This window comes from Heterodontus francisci, chromosome 11 (genome assembly GCF_036365525.1).
Source record: "Heterodontus francisci isolate sHetFra1 chromosome 11, sHetFra1.hap1, whole genome shotgun sequence".
In the NCBI taxonomy this organism is placed as follows: domain Eukaryota; kingdom Metazoa; phylum Chordata; class Chondrichthyes; order Heterodontiformes; family Heterodontidae; genus Heterodontus; species Heterodontus francisci.
This window is the reverse complement of record NC_090381.1, coordinates 67,307,274-67,330,253: the sequence shown is the minus strand read 5'-3', so window position 1 is coordinate 67,330,253 and position 22,980 is coordinate 67,307,274. Positions and strand designations below refer to the sequence as shown.

The following is a 22,980-nucleotide window of genomic DNA, read 5'->3' as shown; positions in this document are numbered from 1 at the left end:
GTGTTGCTCATGGCACATTTTCTTCATACCATTTAATATTAGATTTGAAATAAGCCATCTGTTGTCCATTAATTTTCAAGTTGGATTATTGCAGTGGAGAACCATTTAATATTGCTCATTCAATTATGAGCTTGTGCTTTGCTCCGTAGGCCAAAAATGTCCAAATCAGCATTAACAGGAAGATTATCAAAAAACATGTACATTTATAGCATTTGTTGTTTCTTCAAAAACACACTGCAGAATACAAATACTAAAGTACTGCTCCTAAATAAAGTATTTCAGCTTTGATCTGAGAATCCTTTATTCCTCTGAAAATAGGCCCACGGTATCAGCAAAAATTTCTGGATCGATATGGTATAGGTCAGATAGAGATATAAGCACCCACTACTCTGCTGTAATAAATGCCAGGAATTTGCTCAGAGCTTCTCCCACTCCACCACCATAACTCCAGCAAAAATTGTATATATAGGGTTTCTGCTGTAATGATGGTGGCAAATCACAGGAAACCCTGAGAACATTCCTGGCGAATGTGCTTTCATCACAACTTCAGAACACCCTGTATTGCATTTGTGTGAATTGTCCACAGCAATTACCCTTGTGGTCTCTGAGGATAATAGATATGGAAATTTAATGAGATTAACCAGACACCAAAGTCTACACAAAATCACATGTTAGCATCAAGTACCTTGAAATAAATCTGTTGAGGATTTAGACTTCTTATTCAAGTAGCTTGGCAAATTTTAAAAAGTGTATTTTTCATAGACAAACAAAAATCTGTAAGACTGTTTTAATTTATATATTTCAATTAACCTCCAACGGAGATCACTGAGCTCTACAAATTGTAGAAATTTAACTAGAAGTATTGGACATGCTGGGCTACTTTTATAGAACATTTAATATTAAGGTCACTTCCCAATAGGTGTTGAGGTCCTTTTTATTTTCACCAGACTAACACTCCACAATGTATGCACAGAGAAAGTCAACGATTCAAAACATTAAATATGCAAGACAATTATTCAGGAACACACTGTTTTGTTCTTTTATTGCTGGGAACATGATTCAAAAGCAATTGAGACTGGTTAAGTGAAAGTGATTCCTGACAACGCAGCCGGCCCCTGACGTCATCAGGCTGCGCCAAGGTGCGCACATGCGCAGACGGTCTCCTGCTCTTTGCACATGCGCTGCATTCCGACTTGCCAGGACTGGTTAGCGCATGCGCCGATGATGTCATCGCGTGACATGTGTATCTTCGGGCAATGCGTCTGGTCGGACTCTGCACCAGCGCTTTACGCGTACAGCAATGCAACGCTAAACCATGCGTCAAGCTCCGCTGCTCTCTAGGGCCGCCCGCTCTTTCCGGCCCCTCCTCTCCCCCCCCCTCGCTGCTCTCTCCAGCCGCTCCGCTTTTTCCGGCCCCTCCGCTCCCCCACTCGCTGCTCTCTCCGGCCCCTCCACTCCCCCCCTCGCTGCTCTCTCCGGCCGCACCGCTTTTTCCGGCCCCTCCGCTCCCCCACTTGCTGCTCTCTCCGGCCCCTCCACTCCCCCCCTCGCTGCTCTCTCCAGCCGCTCCGCTCCCCTCACTGCTCTCTCCGGCCGCTCCGCTCCCCCTCTCGCTGCTCTCTCCAGCCGCTCCCTTCCCCTCACTGCTCTCTCTGGCCGCTCCGCTCCCTCTCTCGCTGCTCTCTCCGGCCGCTCCACTCCCCCCCTCGCGGCTGTGTCCAGCTGCTCTGCTCCCCTTCTTGCTGCTGGCTCTGGCTGCTCCGATTCCCCCTTGCTGCTCTCTCTGGCCGCTCCCCTCCCCCCATCGCTGCTGTGTCCAGCCGCTCCGCTCCCCTTCTCGCTGCTGTCTCCGGCTGCTCCGATTCCCCCTTGCTGCTCTCTCTGGCTGCTCCGCTCCCCCTCTCGCTGCTCTCTCCGGCCGCTCCGCTGCCCCTCTCGCTGCTCTGTCTGGCCGCCCCACTCTTTCGGATGCTCCGCTCCCCCCCTCCATGCTCTCTCCGGCCACTCCGCTCTTTCCGGCTGCTCCGCTCCCCCCGTACCCCCCGGCCCACTCACTCGCCCCCGCCCCCCGTACCGCTACCCCCCTCACCACCCCCCCCATCCCCGCCCCAGTCCCACTCCCCCACCTCCCCTGTCCCCGGCCCGCTCCCCCCCGCCCGTCTCTGGCCCGCTCCCCCCCCATCTCCGGCCTACACCCACCCCCTCCCCGGTCTCCGGCCCGCTGGCTCTCTCCCTCCCGCCATTGTGTGCTGCCATGTGTTTAGGTTAGGTTGCCTTCGTGTGATTATTTGAGCAGTGCCATCTTTAGTCCTGGCAGCTGCCTGAAGTCGCAGACTGTGACATTTTAGTGGCACATCACTGCAGCGCCGTCTAGTGGTAGCGTTGTCAGCAAACACAGCCTTAAGTAAGCATCCTAAGTTAAATGAGGAGGTTGGAAAGTCAGTTCAGGCCATATGTAAGACATAGAACAAAACTCCATAATTTAACAATAATTACCATTAAACACTCTTACTCAAGAGCTCAGTAAGGGAAATAGGAATGTTGATTCAATATCATTTCTATTTTAAAGTTGACATTCGTATTATCACAATCCAGTATAGGGAGAAAGCTTTTCCCTCCATCTGCAGCAGATCTGATGGCTACCAGACAAACAGGATGCCAAAATCGGAAAAATATTCAATTGTTCAGTGACAAAATGATAATGTCCTCTATCAAGAGCAAAAATGTGCACCAAACACAAAACTTATAAATCACTGGCAATGATCTTATTCCAGTAGTTGCTAATAAGGCAAATGATTTGTTATGACTCAGGTACTGTCATTTGCATTGCTTCAAGGGCTTTTTAATGCAAAATTGCAGAACCCAGGCATCAAATCATACAGCATCTGTTAAGTGTAGAAAATCACAGTATTTGCCAAAAGATAGCCATTTCCCCTCTGGTCGTTACATTTTAACAACAAATAACAGGAACCCTCTTTGACTCACCGATACTAGGATATTCTGGTGTAGATGGATCTCCTCCAGGATTCAAAGAAATCCAAAATGTTTCATCACCAATCTTCTCCTTTTGGGGTGAATCACAGGGGTCGATGTAGACCAAAGCTCCTCCAAAACCAGCCTCCAGTAATAACGACAACTGCAAATGACAGAAAGCATCATTTGATTAAATAGTTATGGACTAAAAATATTTCAGTTAATTTAATGGAGCTAAATACATAATTCAAAATATTTGTTGGCGTTTCCAACTAGATCCCTAATTTGCAATCCAATTAATCATATGTTGTGTTAATCTAGGTCATTCAAGTCATTCCAAGTGCATTTTCTAATGACTTGTTATTGTACAAATCCTGGAAATGTCATAAAAACAGGCTAACATGGTCAAAACAAACAATCCCAATATTCACTGCTTACTTATTCCTTGATTTCAACCTAGAAGACAAATATAGTCGTCTGCAAGATATGCTCAGGAAACCCAAAGATGAACTAGTCATGAAATATACTTGAAATTGTTTGGTAAGTTTAGTTTAGAGATACAGCACTGAAACAGGCCCTTCGGCCCGCCGAGTCTGTGCCGACCATCAACCATCCCATTTTATACTAATCCTACACTAATCCCATATTCCTACCGCATCCCCACGTGTCCCTATATTTCCCTACCACCTACCTATACTAGGGGCAATTTATAATGGCCAATTTACCTATCAACCTGCAAGTCTTTTTGGCTTGTGGGAGGAAACCGGAGCACCCGGAGAAAACCCACGCAGACACAGGGAGAACTTGCAAACTCCACACAGGCAGCACCCAGAATTGAACCCGGGTCGCTGGAGCTGTGAGGCTGCGGTGCTAACCACTGCGCCACTGTGCCGCACAGACAGTTTCTAATGAAATATGCTTTACCTACCCCACATGGACTGCAGCGGTTCAAGAAGGCAGCTCACCACCACCTTCTCAAGGGCAATTAGGGATGGGCAATAAATGCTGGCCTAGCCAGCGACGCCCACATCCCATGAATGAATTTTTAAAAACTTGAAGCTGGCTGCCGATGAAAACAGTTAGATGTTAGACTGCAATGCAAGCTGAAACTATGACTTAGCTCTTAGCTATGACAGCTGCACACACTCCCACTATTACTGACATATGGAGCACTTAAAACATTTGTTAACTTTTATGTATCTGTTTTATTCATGGCAATGATATTAACATGTCATCAAGTTACACGAAGCCAGATTTGAACACTTCACAAAAATGTTTGCAAATGCGATCGCTGGATTGGAACAGTTAACAAGATTCATAAGCTTTTATTAATAAAAAAAGGTTTATGTTAACAGGGTGAAGATTTTATTACGAGTTAAACTGGTTTGCAATTAACAAACATCTGAAAATATTTACTGTAGTTTAGAAGATGTTCTTAAATTGTCTTCACTGATACAAATCAGAATTAATTACAATTCTTCCATGTTAAGATTATTCTCGGCTTTCTGCAGATACTACAATTGTTAAAATTTCAAGTAATGCTGAAAAAAGTTAACAATGATCAATAAAAGGGTTACATTCAGAATGATTTTATTGTACTCCCTTTATAATAGATTTTGCGCGTACTTAGAAGAGAATGAAAAATGGATTAAGTTAACTAAAACATTTTAGATGAAATCCATTTACATGCTAGGATCAGAGGAAGCGAATGTTGATATTAAGGAAATCAATTAATTACGTGGTTTTTTTTTGTCATGTTAATCCAAGGATCAAGCAGCTCTTCTAGAAACAAGATTTGGTGGAGAAGGAGGACAATTAATGCTGCAATTCTCAAGCCAAATAGGTCAAAGGATGAGGAACTGCTTAGGTACAATAAGAACAGAAACACCTTTCATACAATTGAAACAAGCTTGAAAATACCAACTTTACAATAAATGGGCTTGATTTTAAGAGCCCGCCTCTGATCTCGGCGGCGAGCTCAAAAAAGAGGGCCACACGCCAAAGAGCTGCCATGCTCTCCTCCTGGTCTGGATTTGTGTTAATCACGATGGTGAGGCTAACAGCACTCACTATTATTATGGGCCACATTGGATGGCAACTACTGGTGCTGACTGGTGGCTCATTGAAATAGCTGGGGCAGCCCCCGCCCCCCAAATCACATGGAGGGGGTGGGCTGTCCGTCCCCGTCAATGGCATCGGCTGCCTGTGTGCAGGCGCTGGCGCCATTTTTAACGAGCAGCCAGCCCTGCTGCCTAATTTAAATTTTTAAAGACAGACCCCTCAAAATTAAATAAATAAATTGGTAACGCCCCTTTCCCACCTCCCCAATTACAATTATATTAACAATTTTCCCTTCCCCCCAAAATATTTACCTTTAACATCTGACCTTTAATCCCCTCGCCTCCGTAAACTGCACAAGGTTTACAGTTCAACCCTTCTCACCATTCCCTACACCCATTACGTTTATTTGACCCCATTCCCCCCACCCCGACACATATACATATAATGTATATGTTAATACATTAACATATTGTTTGCCTTTGCTCCATGACCTCTTGGTCAGCTATGTGGCCTTGTCCAATCTACACCTTCTCCTTTGTTATCTCTTGCCCCACCCCTGGCTCACTTGCTTATAACCTTTGACATTTCTAATATTTGCCAGTTCCGAAGAAAGGTCACTGACCCGAAACGTTAACTCTGCTTCTCTTTCCACAGATGCTGCCAGACCTGCTGAGTGGTTCCAGCATTTCTTGTTTTTATTTCAGATTTCCAGCATCTGCAGTATTTTGCTTTTATTATCTTGTGTAGTGGCAGTGCTCTCACTGTGAGTTCACTCAAAGTGAGTTCCAGACCACACCATCTTCCTGGTTTAGAAGGCCTCAGCTGAAATGTATTTCCAGCACTTTCTATTTTTGTTTCAGATTTCCAGCATCCACAGTATTTTGCTTTTAAATAAACTCTCTGACATATAGCCACCATGACAGGTTCTCATACACTGAACTCTATACACCTAAAATATCATTTTTAGCTGAATGAACATAAAAATCAAAATGTATTTAAGACTTAAACAAAACTTATCCATCGCATTTTCCAGTTCCTTCAACAACCACCTCCTCTCCACATAATCTTCCACACTTCATTGGGTATCTAATATTTATAATAGATTACACTGCTATGGAGAATCCACTGTATAGTTGTGTGCAAATTTGCTGCAAACCAATCCAGATTAAACTAAGACTTAATGGTCCACACGCATACATCCACCTGAACCATAAGCTACACCTACAAAATAGGAGCACTTAGTAATTGAAGAAGTATACCAGGGTGTTGCACAAATTACAATACTCAGAATCACATTTACTATTAATCTGACAATATTCCCTTAAAATTCAAATGCAACAGAAGCAAGGAATTTGCACTTATTAAGTGTGTTTCATATTCTTCCAATGATCCAAAGTGTTTCTTATTTTTTCCTCGACTGTGTTTATTTAAAAAAATATTCAGAATGTTGAGCAATACTGGGGGAATCTCCCTGCTATTCAGCGAGTGCTGTAGGATCTTTTACATTCATCGGAACAGGCAAACCAGGCTGTGGTTTAACATGTCATCTGAGAAAATGGTCTGGATTTGTGTTAATCACGATGGTGAGGCTAACAGCACTCACTATTATTATGGGCCACATTGGATGGCAACTACTGGTGCTGCAAAAGCACATTTAAGCGCGGAAATCCGGAAGTTGCTGTCAGCAATACTCCGCTCCTCCACAAAGTGCACTGTCGCGGTCCTTGCTAATTGGCATGCAATGGCATGAACATGGGGTAATTGCCCACTAGATCCCCACTAAAGACACCATAAAAAGTTAGGGTTTGTGCATTCAGGAATAAGTGAATTTTTAATTGATTGATAATTGTGAATTAATGCCAAACAATTTCTCTGGGCTAAAAAGTTTTATTTTATAAGTGTGGAGTTTCATTCTTTCAGAAGGACATTGGGCACTTGAAGGAAATAAACTTGCAAAACTACAGGGAACGAGCGGAGAAAATGGGACTGACTGGATTGCTCAGTGGAGAGCTGGCATGGATGCAATGGGCTGAATGGCCTCCTTCTGCGCCATAAATGACTCTATGACTGTTAATTAGTGTTGGAGATTTTAATTTTACTTTTTCCTCTCTGCCTTTTATCTCTCCTTTGTAATCTCATCTGCCTTTTCCCCCCTTTTTATTCCACTTTCTGCACATGATCCAATTTATACTTCTTGATTTGTACTCTGTGCACAGAAATTTCCTGCTCCTGTGGAGGCAGCTTTGAAGGCGTTGGGAGGGAGGAGAGCGTGGAAAATCAGACCGGGGTGAGTTGGGTTTGCTCCCTGACGTGTTCCCACCTCTAGGAGATTTTCCTGGAGGCGGTGTCCCTGCAGGAGCAGCTGCCCACTGGTCCATGGTGGACAAGAAGTCAATCCACACTGATGGCCTTAACAGCTCTGAGCCTTCATTTCAATCAACCCTCTGAAGCCTTTCAATAGCACCTCTATATTGAGGTGCATTTACGTATTCCATCTGCCTCAGCAGCACCCACCTTTCCCAATGGTACTGCCCACTGGCCAATCTTGTGGGCCCTCCCATTGGGCTTCCCACATCCGTGTCCCACCTGATGGTGAATGCAGAGGAGGCCTGTTAATTGGCCGCCTCCCCATAAAGTCACACCGTAGGGCGCACCTCTGACACGAGCTGGGTTGTGACCCACAAATGGTCCCGACACCCGAGGTGTCAAGGGTGTGTTTTTAAGAAGAGTGGCTTCAGTACCCAAAAAGAAAAAAATATTAACAATATCAGCTAATATAGCGACCAGGATGGGAAGTTGGGCAGTCAGCAGTTTAGCTGGAATAGAGTCGACGGAGCAAGAGGTGAGTCTCTTGAACAAGTTGAGCTCGGAGAAGGCATGAGGGAAGATAGGAGAGAAACTCGAGAAAGATGCAAGTTTAGGGATAAGGCAAGGAGAGAACCTTAGAGGAAATTTGACATGGTGGGCTAGGGAAAGGGAAGGAAGCAACAGAGGCAGTTGATCAGATGGTCTTAATCTTAGCGACAAAGAAGTCCATAAGCTCTTCGCACTTGTAGTTGGAGGTGAGGTTGGAGGAGATAGAAAAAAGAGCTTTAAGAACATTTACAGAGTTTGTACACACTTCCTGTCTGCAACATTCCCTATTGTAACTTTTTATCACATATTTTGTATCAATTTTCCCCCATTATATATTCCTATTTATCATGGGATTAGCCCATGTATGGGTGCTATGCTGTACCTACAACCCCCTTCAGTGGGAGACTGACAAACCTCCAGAGCAATGGTGTAAACAGGTGTTTATAGTGGTTCAATGCGGTTTCTTTGGGACTTCCGCTGGTGTGAATCCCCATGGAAATTGCAGGCGCAGATATCTAACTCCAAGCTTTGTGTTGCATACCACTTTCTATATATCCTCAGCTTTAAGACTGTATATTAATTAAGGCCACTTTCTCATTTTCACAGATTCAGAGAATAAGGCCCAGAGTTGTGGGGCTGGATTTTACCTTAGGTGGACGGGAATTCGCCACCGACGGAAAATCACCTCCAAAATCATTGTTTACTTCAGATAAGTGAGGTTAAAACTTCAAAACAACAAAACATGCTGTATTAAGTAAATATAAAAAAAGATTTTGTTATGCTGCTTTTGATATTTTCCACTCAAAATTATGGTCAACCAGCCAAGAGTGATGGACAAAGTATGATGTTAGAGGAAGTGTTATACATCTGGTAAGTTATGCAAATGAAAGACATTCATGCACCTATGTGTGAATACTTGGCCGCCTCCCATAAAGTCAGACCGTAGGGCACACTTCTGACACGAGCTGGGATGTGACCCAGAAATGGTCCCGACACCCGAGGTGTCAAGGGTGTGTTTTTAAGAAGAGTGGCTTCAGTACCCAAAAAGAAAAAAATATTATATATGGTATATACACATATATTATAATTGGTATAATACACATTCTTAGTGCAATTACTTTTATTTGCAATATCTATCCCCAGATGTTACACAATGAAGATCAATTCTTTGTTCTTCAGATCAAGGATATACTTTAAAAAAAATTCTCAGTGAGCAGTTACTCTCTACACTGTAGTGAAAGTACTGTCATTTACATGCTAACCCCAAAAACTGTGCCATTGCAAAAACTCTAATATTTGTTCATTAATATTACAAAACCCTTTGTTTTTCAATAAAAATAGACTTGAGACCTTTTCAAATATCAGAAAGGATTATTAATAGCTTGAATTTTGACATTGATGTATAATGTGATTCTGACCTGTGTTATTGTGTGTCGAAGATCTTGACATTAACCATCTATCCCATCTCAGCTGCTTAACTAAGTCGCCAAATGTTTGATCTCACAAAATTATCTTGCTGAGACAGAATGACAAACTTGAAAAACATACCAGCAGGAGTAGAGCTTTAGGAGTTGTCTTAATCTATATGGTTGGCAGAAAAAATAGCTTCATTCAGTTTGAATTCATATGCTGAAAATGTTGCCAAATATATTGAGTAGTTGAGTAGAATGGCCCATATACTCTGGAGTTTAGAAGAATGAGAAGTGATCTCATTGAAACATATGAAATTATTAGAGAGCTAGATAGTGTAGATGCTGACAGGTTGTTTCCCCTGACTAGAACGAGGGATCATAGTCTCAGAAGAGTATGAAGACCGAGATGAGGAGAAATTTCTTCATTCAGAGGATTGTGAATCTTTGGAATTATCTGCCCCAGAGAGCTATGGATGCTCAGTCATTGAGTATATTCAAGTATGAGATTGGTAGGTTTTTGGTCACTAAGGCTATCAAGGGAAATGAGATAGGAAAGTGGAGTTGAAGTAGATCAGACATGATCTTATTGAATGGCAGCGCAGTTTTGAGGGGCCGTATGACCTACTCTAGCCCCGTTTCTTATGCTCTTACATTACAACATATAAACTATGGTGATTGTGGTATTAAGTTATAAGGTCTTGATTCTCAAATTTCACTGTTATGTACTGCTGTCTACCAGCTGCTAAAAACAATAAAAGCAAGCTATTATGTACTCACCCACTTTAAAAATTTCCTGCTCTTTTAAGTTTTTACATACATCAGAAATGTTTTGCACTGTAATAGCAGATAGTCATTTGAATCACAACTAATATGTCTCAGAGTGCAGATTGCCTTTTGTAAGTGAGAGGAAAGCACCAGTAAAATGATAAATAAAGTTCTTCACGAGGTTTTAGTCTCCACTTCCTTGTTCTGTTGTAAACAAATTTTGATATGCCTTCAGAAACAGTTTCAAAAGTCACATTCTCAGATGTCTCCTACGGCTTTGAAAAATAATAGATATGCTTGTTGGTTTTAATTTTTGAAAACAAAGTAGTGTGTGATAATTTTTATGTTCTTTCATACGTAAAACTAAAATTTATCTCCTTGTAAAATTAAAATAATATTTAATATTGATTTCCTGGCTGGTGGCAAATATCTTCTGTTGCAGAGAGTTCAGCCAACATACCATGAGATGAATGTGCTCAATTCTAGCACTTATAAGTAATGCAGCTAATATTTAGGGTTCTACTCTTTTTATTTTCTGATACTCATCCATTTATGTAGTGTCCGTTAAAAAAACAATCAGTTCTGGAAAAAGAACATATGCAACTGTCTTTATGATTTAGAAAAAAATATTGACTGTGATATATAAATATGTTCAGTATTTCATAGGTTTACATTTCAACCATTTCAACCATTAAACAAGTTGATTTTTGATATTTTTGTTATTGATTGTAGGGTTGCCACATTTCCAGGTACACTACTGTAACTGGACAACACAGCAGCTACACCTCAGTGGTTATAGCTCCACTCATTTTCTATTATAGGAGAAGCTGTAGTTAGTGCACATTGTGCTCTCCTAGGATTCAGATCACTGCTCGAACTGGCCTCAAATATCAATTCCAGATCATTGATGCCTTCAAGGCCCCTTTATACAGCTACACCTGGAATTCCTCCTCCTTTAATGGGCTTGCACACAGAGGTACACCTTAGATTGGTGCATACTCCAAACAATCAAATGAGCAGTGACCCGAATTACAGGCATTGATCACTACTTGCCATTAGAGTGCATTTCTCATTTGCTCCATTGATTCTCAATGTATGCAGAGGCCTTAGCAATATCAAGGCCAGTGCTTTTCCCCATCTACATTTATTTCTTTCTTTTCCAAAACTAATGAATAAATGAGTTGAATTTTGTAAAATTCTCAGGCAAGCACCAAGGGTCGAATTACCATTACCTGTGTTTTTTTCTTGATAGAAAATGCAAACATCGCAGTTAGTGACAATGGGGGGAGAGAAAGAGAGAGATGACCACAGCCACATCTGGGAACCAATCATGAAACACTCAATTCTTTGTTTGCAGAGAAGCTTACAAACCAGTGCTGCCTGACCAGGGAAACTATTCCCCCACCCCTACGTACTGCCAGCCTTTGCCCTCCCTCTGCTGTGACCGTTGGCAGACTCCAAGAAACAACCAGTGAGTCAAATTCCACAATCTACCTCCTCCCCATGCCGTTCTTTTTTTTTATTCATTCACGGGATGTGGGCGTCACTGGCCAGGCCAGCATTTATTGCCCATCCCTAATTGCCCTTGAGAAAGTGGTGGTGAGCTGCCTTCTCGAACCGCTGCAGTCCATGTGGGGTAGGTACACCCACAGTGCTGTTAGGAAGGGAGTTCCAGGATTTTGACCCAGCGACACTGAAGGAACGGCGATATAGTTCCAAGTCAGGATGGTGTGTGACTTGGAGGGGAACTTGCAGATGGTGGTGCTCCCATGTATTTGCTGCCCTTGTCCTTCTAGTTGGTAGAGGTCGCGGGTTTGGAAGGTGCTGTCTAAGGAGCCTTGGTGCATTGCTGCAGTGCATCTTGTAGATGGTACACACTGCTGCCACTGTGCGTCGGTGGTGGAGGGAGTGAATGTTTGTAGATGGGGTGCCAATCAAGCGGGCTGCTTTGTCCTGGATGGTGTCGAGCTTCTTGAGTGTTGTTGGAGCTGCACCCATCCTGGCTTTTGCCTTGTAGATTGTGGACAGGCTTTGGGGAGTCAGGAGGTGAGTTACTCGCCTCAGGATTCCTAGCCTCTGACCTGCTCTTGTAGCCACGGTATTTATATGGCTACTCCAGTTCAGTTTTCGGTCAACGGTAGCCCCAGGATGTTGATAGTGGGGGATTTAGCGATGGTAATGCAGTTGAATGTCAAGGGGAGATGGTTAGATTCTCTCTTGTTGGAGATGGTCATTGCCTGGCACTTGCGTGGCGCGAATGTTACTTGCCACTTATCAGCCCAAGCCTGGATATTGTCCAGGTCTTGCTGCATTTCTACACAGACTGCTTCAGTATTTGAGGAGTCACGAATGGTGCTGAACATTGTGCAATCATCAGTGAACATCCCCACTTCTGACCTTATGATTGAAGAAAGGTCTTTGATGAAGCAGCTGAAGATGGTTGGGCCTAGGACACTACCCTGAGGTACTCCTGCAGCGATGTCCTGGAGCTCAGATGATTGACCTCCAACAACCACAACCATCTTCCTTTGCGCTAGGTATGACTCCAGCCAGCGGAGGGTTTTCCCCCTGATTCCCATTGACCTCAGTTTTGCTAGGGCTCCTTGATGCCATACTCGGTCAAATGCTGCCTTGATGTCAAGGGCAGTCACTCTCACCTCACCTCTTGCGTTCAGCCCTTTTGTCCATGCTTGAACCAAGGCTGTAATGAGGTCAGGAGCTGAGTGGCCCTGGCGGAACCCAAACTGAGCATCACTGAGCAGGTTGTTGCTAAGCAAGTGCCGCTTGATGGCACTGTTGATGACACCTTCCATCACTTTACTGATGATTGAGAATAGGCTAATGGGGCGGTAGTTGGCCGGGTTGGATTTGTCCTGCTTTTTGTGTACAGGACATACCTGGGCAATTTTCCACATTGCAAGGTAGATGCCAGTGTTGTAGCTGTACTGTAACAGCTTGGCTAACCTAGAACTTTTTTCACAATATTGGCAAATCTCAGGTTTCTCCTCTGCAATACTACTAGACCACAGGACCTTCTTTGCTATGTTGTCAACCCTCAGCACTTACAACCACATGCTGTTAAAACTCCAATTCAGTATGATAAAACCTAGGACCATTTTCAAATTCTTCCAGGAATCTTCCCAAGACTGCTTCCCTTGCAGCTAAATCCATCCCCCTTTCTAATACTGTTCAAGACCAGCTATCTACCTATGGCATCTTGTTGTGTATTCTTAGATTTAAAAATGGAATATGTAAATAAACATCGTTCATTGACAATTGTCACAGGAAAATGGACAGAGTAGTGGAACTTGGTCCTCAGAGCACCAGTAAAAATCTCTGATTATGTAATAAAAAAGGAATTTGACTCAGTCAGTCACAGTATATCAGTGGTCCTGATGTTATGCACTCCATGGCATAGACACCAAGGTTATAATAGAACTGTAACATCCTCTGACTCACAGTGAGCAATGTGCTCGTAATGTATTAAAAGGTTTGCATATATGACATACTTCCTGAAAGCTTCGTATTTATTCCTTTCACACTTTAGCCATCACACATCAGTCTATCCTTTGACTTATCGTGAGCAACTCCTAGGGAAATCTGCTATCGTTTATATTTTCACCTACAATACAGTGATGAATGACTAAACAAAAATACATTCAAATGTGCGTTCTTGCCTGTGTGTACTGGAAGATTACATCAGGATAAGGAGAGGAGTTACAAAATAGCCTTCTTGCAGTGGAATTTAAAAGTAGGCATCAGCCTTATTTCCTCATTCAAGATATGCATAATCTGTGCTTCAGTTACTTTCATTCTTGATATTTGAACTCAAGAGTTGAAAATTATATTACATTTCTCTCCATATTAAAAAATTAATCACATAATTATACAAAAAGTTGGGTGTTTTTTGTACTCAATGCTTTTTGCTGCAGTACCTGATTGGTCAGATTATGGGTACTTCTGACACTGCATCAGCAGCGCCCATTTCCATTGGAGTTGAAGTCCTTGTTCAGACATATCACTTCAACTGCACTTGTGTGATTGTTTCCATTTTTTGCACCAACCATAATTTATGGCACCTGATTGTCAGATTTAGTGCTAATTTGTGCTAACTTATGAGTGTTTTCATGCCCAGACAAGTATTTGGGGTCACAGTACCTAATTATCTCCTAACCTAATCATATGTGGGTGAAAAAGGTGGGTGACCTATCTGCCTCAAGTGCTCGATTTTATAAGCTGGCATTGTACTCAGGAACTGCTCGTTACTGGTGGATGATTGGGGTCAAAGCAAGACTGAAACATAGCAGCCAGCTCATTTATTATATCTGGAAATAATAATGTCCTTTTGTAAATTAACATCCAATTTATGTGCACTTTTTAATCTTCAAAATTAATAATTCAAGGTCATTCTGACGTTTTCTTCGGTCTCCGCCACTAAACTCTATTGCATAGCCACCAAATCAATCCCTTTCCCAGGCAATTGTCTGAGGCTGAACCAGAATGTTCACAATCTAGGTGTCATATTTGGCCCCAAGATGAGTTTCCAACCACATATCCGTACCAACACTAAGACTGCCTAATTCCACCCCCCGTAACATTGCCTGAGTCCACCCCGCCTCATCCATGCTTTTGCTTCCTCTAGACTTGACTATTCTAAAGCATTCCTGGTTGGCTTCCCATGCTCTGCTCTCCATGAATTTGAAGTCATCCAAAACTCTGCTGCCCATGCCCTGACTCACACCAAGTCCCATTCATCCTTCACCCCTGAGCTAACTGACTTATATTGGCTCCTGGTCAAACAATGCCACAATTTTTTTCATGTTTCCAAATTGCTCCATGGTCTTGCCCCTTCTATCTCTCTAATCTCCTCCTGCCCTACAACCCTCCAAGAGAGCTGCGCTTCTCCCATTCTGGCCTCTTGAGTATCCTTGATGTTAATTGCTTTCTCATTGGCGGTGGTGTTTTCAGGTGCCAAGGTCCTAAGCTCTGGAATTCCCTCCCCAAACCTCGCTGTCTCTTTATTTCTCTTTCGTCCTTTAAAACATTCCATAAAACACTTCTTTGAACAAGGATTTGGTCATCCACCCTATTATTTCCTTATGTGGCTCAGTGTCAAATTTGATAATGCTCATATGAAGTGGCTTAGAACTTCTTTCAATGTTAAAGGCACAATATAAATACAAGTTGTTGTTGTTTTGTGGAAACCAACGTAAGAACTGTTTGGTCTTATAGGTTCAATTTAAAAAGAAAGACTTGCATTTATATAGCGCCTTTCATGACCACCGGACGTCTCAAAGGCTTTACAGACAATGAAGTACTTGTAAAGTGTAGTTACTGTTGTAATATAGGAAATGTGGCAGCCAATTTGCACACAGCAAACTTCTACAACAACAATGCAATAATGATGAGATAATCTGTCTTTTTTGTGATGTTGATTAAGCGATAAATATTGGCCAGGACACCACAGATCCAATTTAGGCTTTATCAAGCCCTTTATCCAAGGCTGAAAAAGAGCTTCCCTGATGTTCTTTCTTTATATCCTTTTCTCTTTAGCTGACCAAAGGACCTAACCAACATTGCATCGTGACTAACTTATTTGGCACTTTATATCTTTAGTGAGAACCATGGGAGTTTCTTCTCAAAAGCTTTGATCGCTCTTTGAAAAATATCAAATTTACAGAGATTGTAGGAACTAACCTGTACCATGTGTCTTTTATAGCACTAGTAGGCCTCTTGAGAACAGGTCAAGGAACCACTGATATGATGTTTGCATTTAGACAGCTCCAGGTGAAATGCCAAGAAAAGAACATGGACCTTTACACCATGTTTGTTCACCTGACCAAGACCTTCAGCACAATCAGTCGTGAGGGCCTTTGGAAGGTAATGGAGAAATTTGGCTGCTCTGAGAAATTCATCACAATGGTTCAACAGTTCCATGACAGCATGCTCGCATGTGTCCTGGATGATGGTGACTCTTCTGACCCATTCACAATCACTAATTGAGTTAAGCAGGGCTGTGTGCGATCATCAACCCACATCAGCATGTTTTTCTCAGCCAGGCTCTCAGATGCCTGCCATGATGGTGATCCTGACATCAAAATCAGACATCGCACGGACAGGCAGCTGCTCAATCTGAGACGACTCTGGGCAAAATCCAAGTCTCCAAGGACATACTACGCGATTTCCTGTTGGCTGATGACTGCACTAGTTGCTGGCTCAGAGCTGGACCTGCAACATAGCATGGACTTGTTCTCCAATGCATGCGGCAACTTCAGACTTACGATCAGAACAAAGAGAACTGAAGTAATGTACCAGCTTGCTCCAGGAAAGCCCCATCTCGAGCCCAAGGTTTCAGTCCATGACCAGAACCTGTCAGCAGTGAATAATAGGATCATAGGAAATAGGAGCAGGAGTGAGCCATTCGGCCCATTGAGCCTGTTCTGCCAATCAAAAAGATTATGGCTGATCATCCACCGCTATGCAATTTTCCCCCACAATCCTCATATCCCTTGATGTCGTTAATAGTCAGAAATCTATCAATTTCTGTCTTGAACATGCTCAATGATTGAGCTTCCACTGGCCTCTGTGGTAGAGAATTCCACAAATTCATCACCCTCTGAATAAAGAGGGTCTCATATCAATCGTAAATGGCCTTTCCCTTATTCTGAGACTGTGTCCCCTTGCTCTAGACGCACCAGCCAGAGAAAACATCCTATCCACATCTACCCTGTCACACCCTGTAAGAACTTTGTAAGTTTCAATGAGATCACCTCTCATTCTTCGAAACTCTAGAGAATACAGCCCCAGTTTCTGCAATGTCTCCTCATAAGACAATCCCGCCATCCCAGGGATTAGTCCGGTGAACCTCCGTTGCACTCCTTCTATGGCAAGTATATCCTTCCTTAGATAAGGAGACCAAAACTGTACACAATACTCCAGGTGCAGTCTCACCAAGGCTTTATATAATTGAAGCAAGACATCTTTACTCCTGTACTCAGATCCTCTTGCTATGAAGGCCAACATACCATTTGCCTTCCTAATTGCTTGCTGCACCTGGATACTAGCTTTTAGTGACTCATGAACAAGGACACCCAGGTCTCTTTGGACATCAGCATCTCAACCTCTCACCATTTAAGAAATACTCTGCCTTTTTGTTTTTTTCTACCAAAGTGAATCACTTCACACTTATTCACATTATACTTCTTTTCCATCTGCCATGTCCTTGCCCATTCATTTAGCCTGTCCAAATCCTCTTGAAGCCTCCTTGCATCCTCCTCACAACTTTACATTCCCTCCGTGCTTTGTGTCATCTGAAAATTTGGAAACATTACAATTGGTCCCCATATTCATGTCATTTATATAGGTTGTAAACAGCTGTGGCCCAAGCACTGATCTTTGTGGTACCCCAATAGTAACAGCCTGCCATCCTGAGAATGATGCATTTATTCCTACTTTCTGCCTTCTGTCTGTTAACCAATTTTCAAACCATTTCAGTATATTATCCACAATCCCATGTGCTCTAATTTTGTTTACTAATCTCCTGTGTGGGACTTTATCAAAAGCCTTCCGAAAATCCAAATGCACCACATCCACTGGTTCTCCTTTATTTATGCTACAAGTAACATAATCAAAAAATTCCAACAGGTTTCTCAAACATGATTTCCCTTTCACAAATCCATGTTGACTCTGACCAATCATATCATTATTTTCCAAGTGTCCAGTTATCTTATCCTTTATAATAGTTTCTAACATTTTGCCTACTACTGACGTCAAACTAACAGGTCTGTAGTTCTCTGTTTTCTCTCTCACTCTCTTCTTAAATAGTGGGGTTACATTTGCTACTTTCCAGTCTGCAGGAACCTTTCCAAAATCTATAGAACTTTGAAAGATAACCACCAATGCATCTACTATCTCTATAGACACCTCCTTCAATATTCTGGGATGTAGCTCGTCTGGTCCAGGGGATTTATCAACTTTCAATCCAATTAATTTTTCGAGTATTACCTCTTTATTGATACTAATTACTTTCAGTTCCTCATTTTCACAAGTCCCTTGGTTCCCTGGTATTTCTGGGAGATTTGCTGTGTCTTCTGCCATGAAGACATTCACAAAGTAATTGTTTAGTCTCTCTGCCGTTTCCCCAAACTCCACTACTGCAATGGGCCCACATTCATCCTTTCTAATCGTTTCCTTTTCACATACCTAAAGAAGCTTTTACAGTCAGTCTTATGTTTCTAGCTAGCTTAGATTCACAATCTCTTTTCCATTTCTTTATCAGTTTCTTGGTCTTCCTTTGTTGAACTCTAAATTGCTCCCAATCCTCAGTTTTACCACCTTTTCTGGTGACCTTTTAAGCCACTTCCTTTGACCTAATGCAATCCTTAACTTCTTTTGTTAGCCACAGGATAAGTTCAATTATCTTGGCAGCATACTCTCTTGAGCTGTCTATATTGATGACGAGACACATGCAACAATTGCCAAAGCAAGTGTAGCCTTCGGCAGACTTTGAACATCTGTCTGGGAATGAAGAGGAATAAGGCTGCCTACCAAACTGAAAGTCTATAGAGCAATAGCCCTGCCCACTCTGTTCTACACATGCGAGACTTACCAGTATCATGCCAAGCAGCTCAACCACTTTCACTAGAGCTGTGTTCGGAAGCTTCTGAAGATCAGATGGCAGGACAAAATACCAGACACTGATGTGGTCACTCGAGCTGGCATGCCAAGCATCCACACCCTATTGTGACAGTCACAACTAAATTGGGCTGGTCATATAACGACAATGCCTGACACATTTTAACAAAGCTTGAGTCTGGGTGCGCTCTTATGGCGGTCAAAGGAAGTGCTATAAGGACACTCTGAAGGCTTCGCTTCGGAGATTTTATACTGAATCAGAGTCCTGCGAAATGCTCGCCCACCTGGCAAAATAAAATAAAAAAGGGTGTGATCTTCTTCGAAAGCAAATGCATATCAGAGGCAGAGAGAAAACACAAGGAGAGGAAATAATGAGCCAGCTGCTCATCCAAAATCGTCTGCAGTATCCTGCCCTATTTGCAGCAGAACCTTCCGGCCGCAGATCAGCCTTAGCACTCACCTACGCACCCATTAGAACGTTACCAAACACCCCAGATGATGGACATGGTAATCTTCGCCCCAAAGGATGAACAACAGCCCTCTTGAGGTCAAAGTAAAGTAGAGGATGCACTGTTTTGCATGGAGAGGAGCATTATACCATGCAACACACAATGTATTATTTCTCTGCTGAAGTATGGTGTGCTGTCCCTTTAAGGTTACAAGATGTAATGCTGTATGTTCTTGAAATTAATGCTTGGATTAAATACAGTCAGGCTGACTTTCTTTCTCTTATAAGGTAGTTAAGGCAACAAAGTCTAATTGTTTAAGTGAACAAAGGCTGAGGTCACGCAGAGATTATTTGCTGCTTGGTGAGGGAACTGCAGAGGTAGAAATATACTTGACAGTTTCAGGCTGGAGTTCAAAATAAAAGAACAATTTTATGATTGTTTTAATCTGTAACAAAGTGTGATGCCTAAAGTGTGACAGCTGCATGTGTAAACATACTGTATTTTTAGTTTATACTAGCAGATCACCAATGGCATTGTCCACAGTAAATCAGATGATTTGATGTTTATTAAGCGTGAATATTTTATATCATGTAAAGCATACTGTACTATTCTACTAGATATGAAACTATGGTTATGACCACAATCAAGCCTTGCATTGGAGAAACAATGTAGCAATTTTCATACGGAAGTATTTCTGAGCACTTCTGAATACAGAACAGGGCAGAATATCATAGATAGAAGAATCCTTTTTAAAAAAAAATCAAATATGATAAGCATACAAGATTAACAGAAATACACAGCTTTCTGAAAAATGTTGTCATGGCCAAGTGGGGAGGTGTGGGTGGTTCCCATAGTTCAACTCCCACCTGAACACAGCAAGTGTGAGACAGATGGAGACAAATAAAAGGAGTAAGCGATTATAAATGGAGGCTGGGTTTCAGGGGGAGTCATGGTAAACCTGTTGCATTCTCTTGGAAGTCAAATTCTCGTTGGTTGCGGGCCTAAGGTATTTGTAGATGTCTCTCTTGGTTGAAAGTTCAGTTGAAGACAGTGGATCACTTCTAGTTCACTGCTGAATAAGTGTAGATGTAGAATTCAACAGCAGGGCACGCCCCTTCTGGTTTGCTGGAAACAAGCTTCTGAGATGCTGCTTTCTGGGGTGTCTCTCCCTAGGCTCTCTTGCTAGGCTGCTTTCTTAAGGTAAAGTTGTGTTACATCTTGCCTCCAGGTAGGAGACGCTTTGGTCTCTCCCTCATGGTGATCACACAACGGTGCAGGACTTGGCTACTACACACCTTCTTAGTTTCAGAAGAACCCATTCAATTCTGGAATATTTTAGGATGGGTGTAGGATGGGTACAATTGACACCTCTCAGCTTTGAAGATTTTCCTGTTTCCCCATCAGAAAGTTTGAATATACAAAGGCCGAGTCCTTTTCTTCGGTAGCCATTTTGGAGCATTGTTCAGTTTAAAAAAAAATAAAAGTCAATTTTTTAAAAGACAAAGTCAATTTTTGTAACTGTTCAGATTTTATTCATACTTTTTCATCGTCACTCTTCGTGTAGATCTGACGATGTCATTAGACTTTGGAGGGAGGTGTGAAGAGTTCAATTGAAGTTGATTAATGAAAAATGAGATCATCATTTATCTACAATTATACAGACCTGAATGATACCTCAACAACATGTACAGACAGTTACAATAAGGGGAGAGGAGTAGTATCAACGTCCAAACATCTGAGCTACCATCACCTCTCCGGCCACTGCCACCATGTCTTCCTTCGGGAGTTGACTACTCATTGGCCCAGGGACACAGGGGTCATGATCCTTCAGTTCTATGAGCATCCCATCTGCCAAGAACAAGGGTGAGCCCTTCCTGTCGAGCAAAATTGCGCCATGCACAGCAGATCACTACAATTTTGTTACTTTATCAATGTACTGTAGAGCACCACGTGACCAACTCAGGCACTAGAAGCATGCTATAAGCACCCAAATTATTCTTTTCACTATTTTCTGAGTCATTGTCTGTGCATGGTTGTACTGTTCCTGTGGTGGTGTTGCAGGAAAGTGTCATTGTGTATGTTTCATTGGGTAAGCCTTGCCCCCAAGAATGTTCCCTCTCCTTGTAGCTCCCTACTGGATAAGTCATTGGTGTAGAGTGGAAAAGGACAACAGCGCCGTGAGCACTTTCCCAAAGCTCTTGAGTTAACATACAGGATCATCAGTTGGGCATCACAGACAATTTGCACATTTAGAGAGAGGTTACTCTTCTTGCTGTTGTTAGGTGACAGGTACCTCAAGTGGCATCATCTATTTTATAGATTTATCTGACTTAGCGGACAGCCATAAAGGTGGGGCTAAAGTGTGGCGAGTCGAAGAGACTTAGCAGTTGGCAGGAAAAAAGACAGAGGCGCAAGGGAACAGCCAACTATGTAACAGCCCCGACAATCAAATTTTTCTGCAGCACCTGTGGAAGAGCCTGTCACTCTAGAATTGGCCTTTATAGCCACTCCAGGCACTGCTCCACACACCACTGACCACCTCCAGGCGCTTACCCATTGTCTCTCGAGATAAGGAGGCCAAAGACAATCTGACTTAGTACCTTTGGCTAAATGTCTTCCATCCCCAGAATTTATCAGCTTGAATCTGTCGAGGACCTTCTTGCATGTGATGACAACTTTATCAACTATTACAGAATCTCCTATAATGGCATGCTACTAGTGTCTTCTTTGGTGAATAATTCCAGCAAACGAAATACTGCACCAATTGGCTCAATCAGACCATTTGAATGAGAATACAAGTTTTCACCCAAATATACCCTGATGCAAATAAATTATTAAACTGAAGGCTGCATTAATGGATTGCTTTTATGTCATAAATGCTAAGTTAGTGATGAGTACAAAATGTAATTAGGTATTATTTTAGAAACTAAAATAGCATTTACTTAATGAAAATACTTTATTAACTTTGTGTCTTTCATGTTCATATTCTTTTCAATGGTTATTAGTCCAATTACCTGCCATTTTGCACCACAAATAAAAACAAATAAAAGCAATTAGCATAAGATGACTTTTATCCAGATGAAAAAAAATCCCAGAATATTTTAGTTTACCTTACCTTATAAAATAAAGGTGCCTGTCCAAGTTTAATTAGTGCAATTTTTTTGGTAAGGTTGGTACTTGATTGAAGTCGGAGCAGATCATCAATTGTTCCATACTGTACGTCTATGATCTCCGCCTGAAAATGAGTGTTTTCAACATTCATTAAACAGTTTCTGCTGTTGCATTTACCAGTATAGCCCATTAATTGTCTAGTTATTAGTAACTCTCTCAAAACAGGTACGGGTATTAGTTGAATACTCAAGCTTTATAAGCAATGAAAAATATGTAAGGAATATTTCCAATCTCTGTTTAAAAAAACTAGGTGATCCAATTAATTTAAAGTTCATAGAAGTTAAACATTTGAAAGTGTGGAAAAAGGAAAACAAAAAACATAAATATTCTCTGTCATCAGGGAAAGAAATTACCCTCATAGCAACACTTTTTAAAATTACTTAGCATCGCTCATACAATCAAATCTATTTATTTGCAACTTGCTTAATTGCAATTTCCATTTTAATTTAACCACATCTAAAGTCCTGCTTTTCCCCTATACTTCTGATGGAGAAAAGTTCACTTTATTGCAATTTCATTTATTGCAATTCCCGCTCATATGCAAGTGTAGTAGTGTGCAGAAACCCCACTTTTGAAATTGAAGGACAGGAAAAAATGAGAACTAGGATAAGAAATGAGCATGTGAAAGTAAGATGGCTAGTGTTGACGAAGCCCTGCTT

General features: G+C 42.0%; 1 protein-coding gene across 5 annotated transcripts in view; it reads right to left on the bottom strand.

Annotated features, from left to right (window-relative positions):
* The window catches only part of LOC137375294 (inactive N-acetylated-alpha-linked acidic dipeptidase-like protein 2), a 1,073,632-nt gene that overhangs the window by 475,999 nt on the left and 574,653 nt on the right, over positions 1-22,980 (bottom strand). For all 5 annotated transcript variants that reach the window (XM_068042232.1, XM_068042235.1, XM_068042233.1 and 2 more), the window contains 2 exons: positions 22,266-22,385; positions 2,986-3,136 (listed from right to left, as the gene is read on the bottom strand). In XM_068042232.1, the coding sequence (XP_067898333.1) occupies positions 2,986-3,136; positions 22,266-22,385 (271 nt within the window). The remainder of the gene's footprint in view (positions 1-2,985; positions 3,137-22,265; positions 22,386-22,980) is intronic.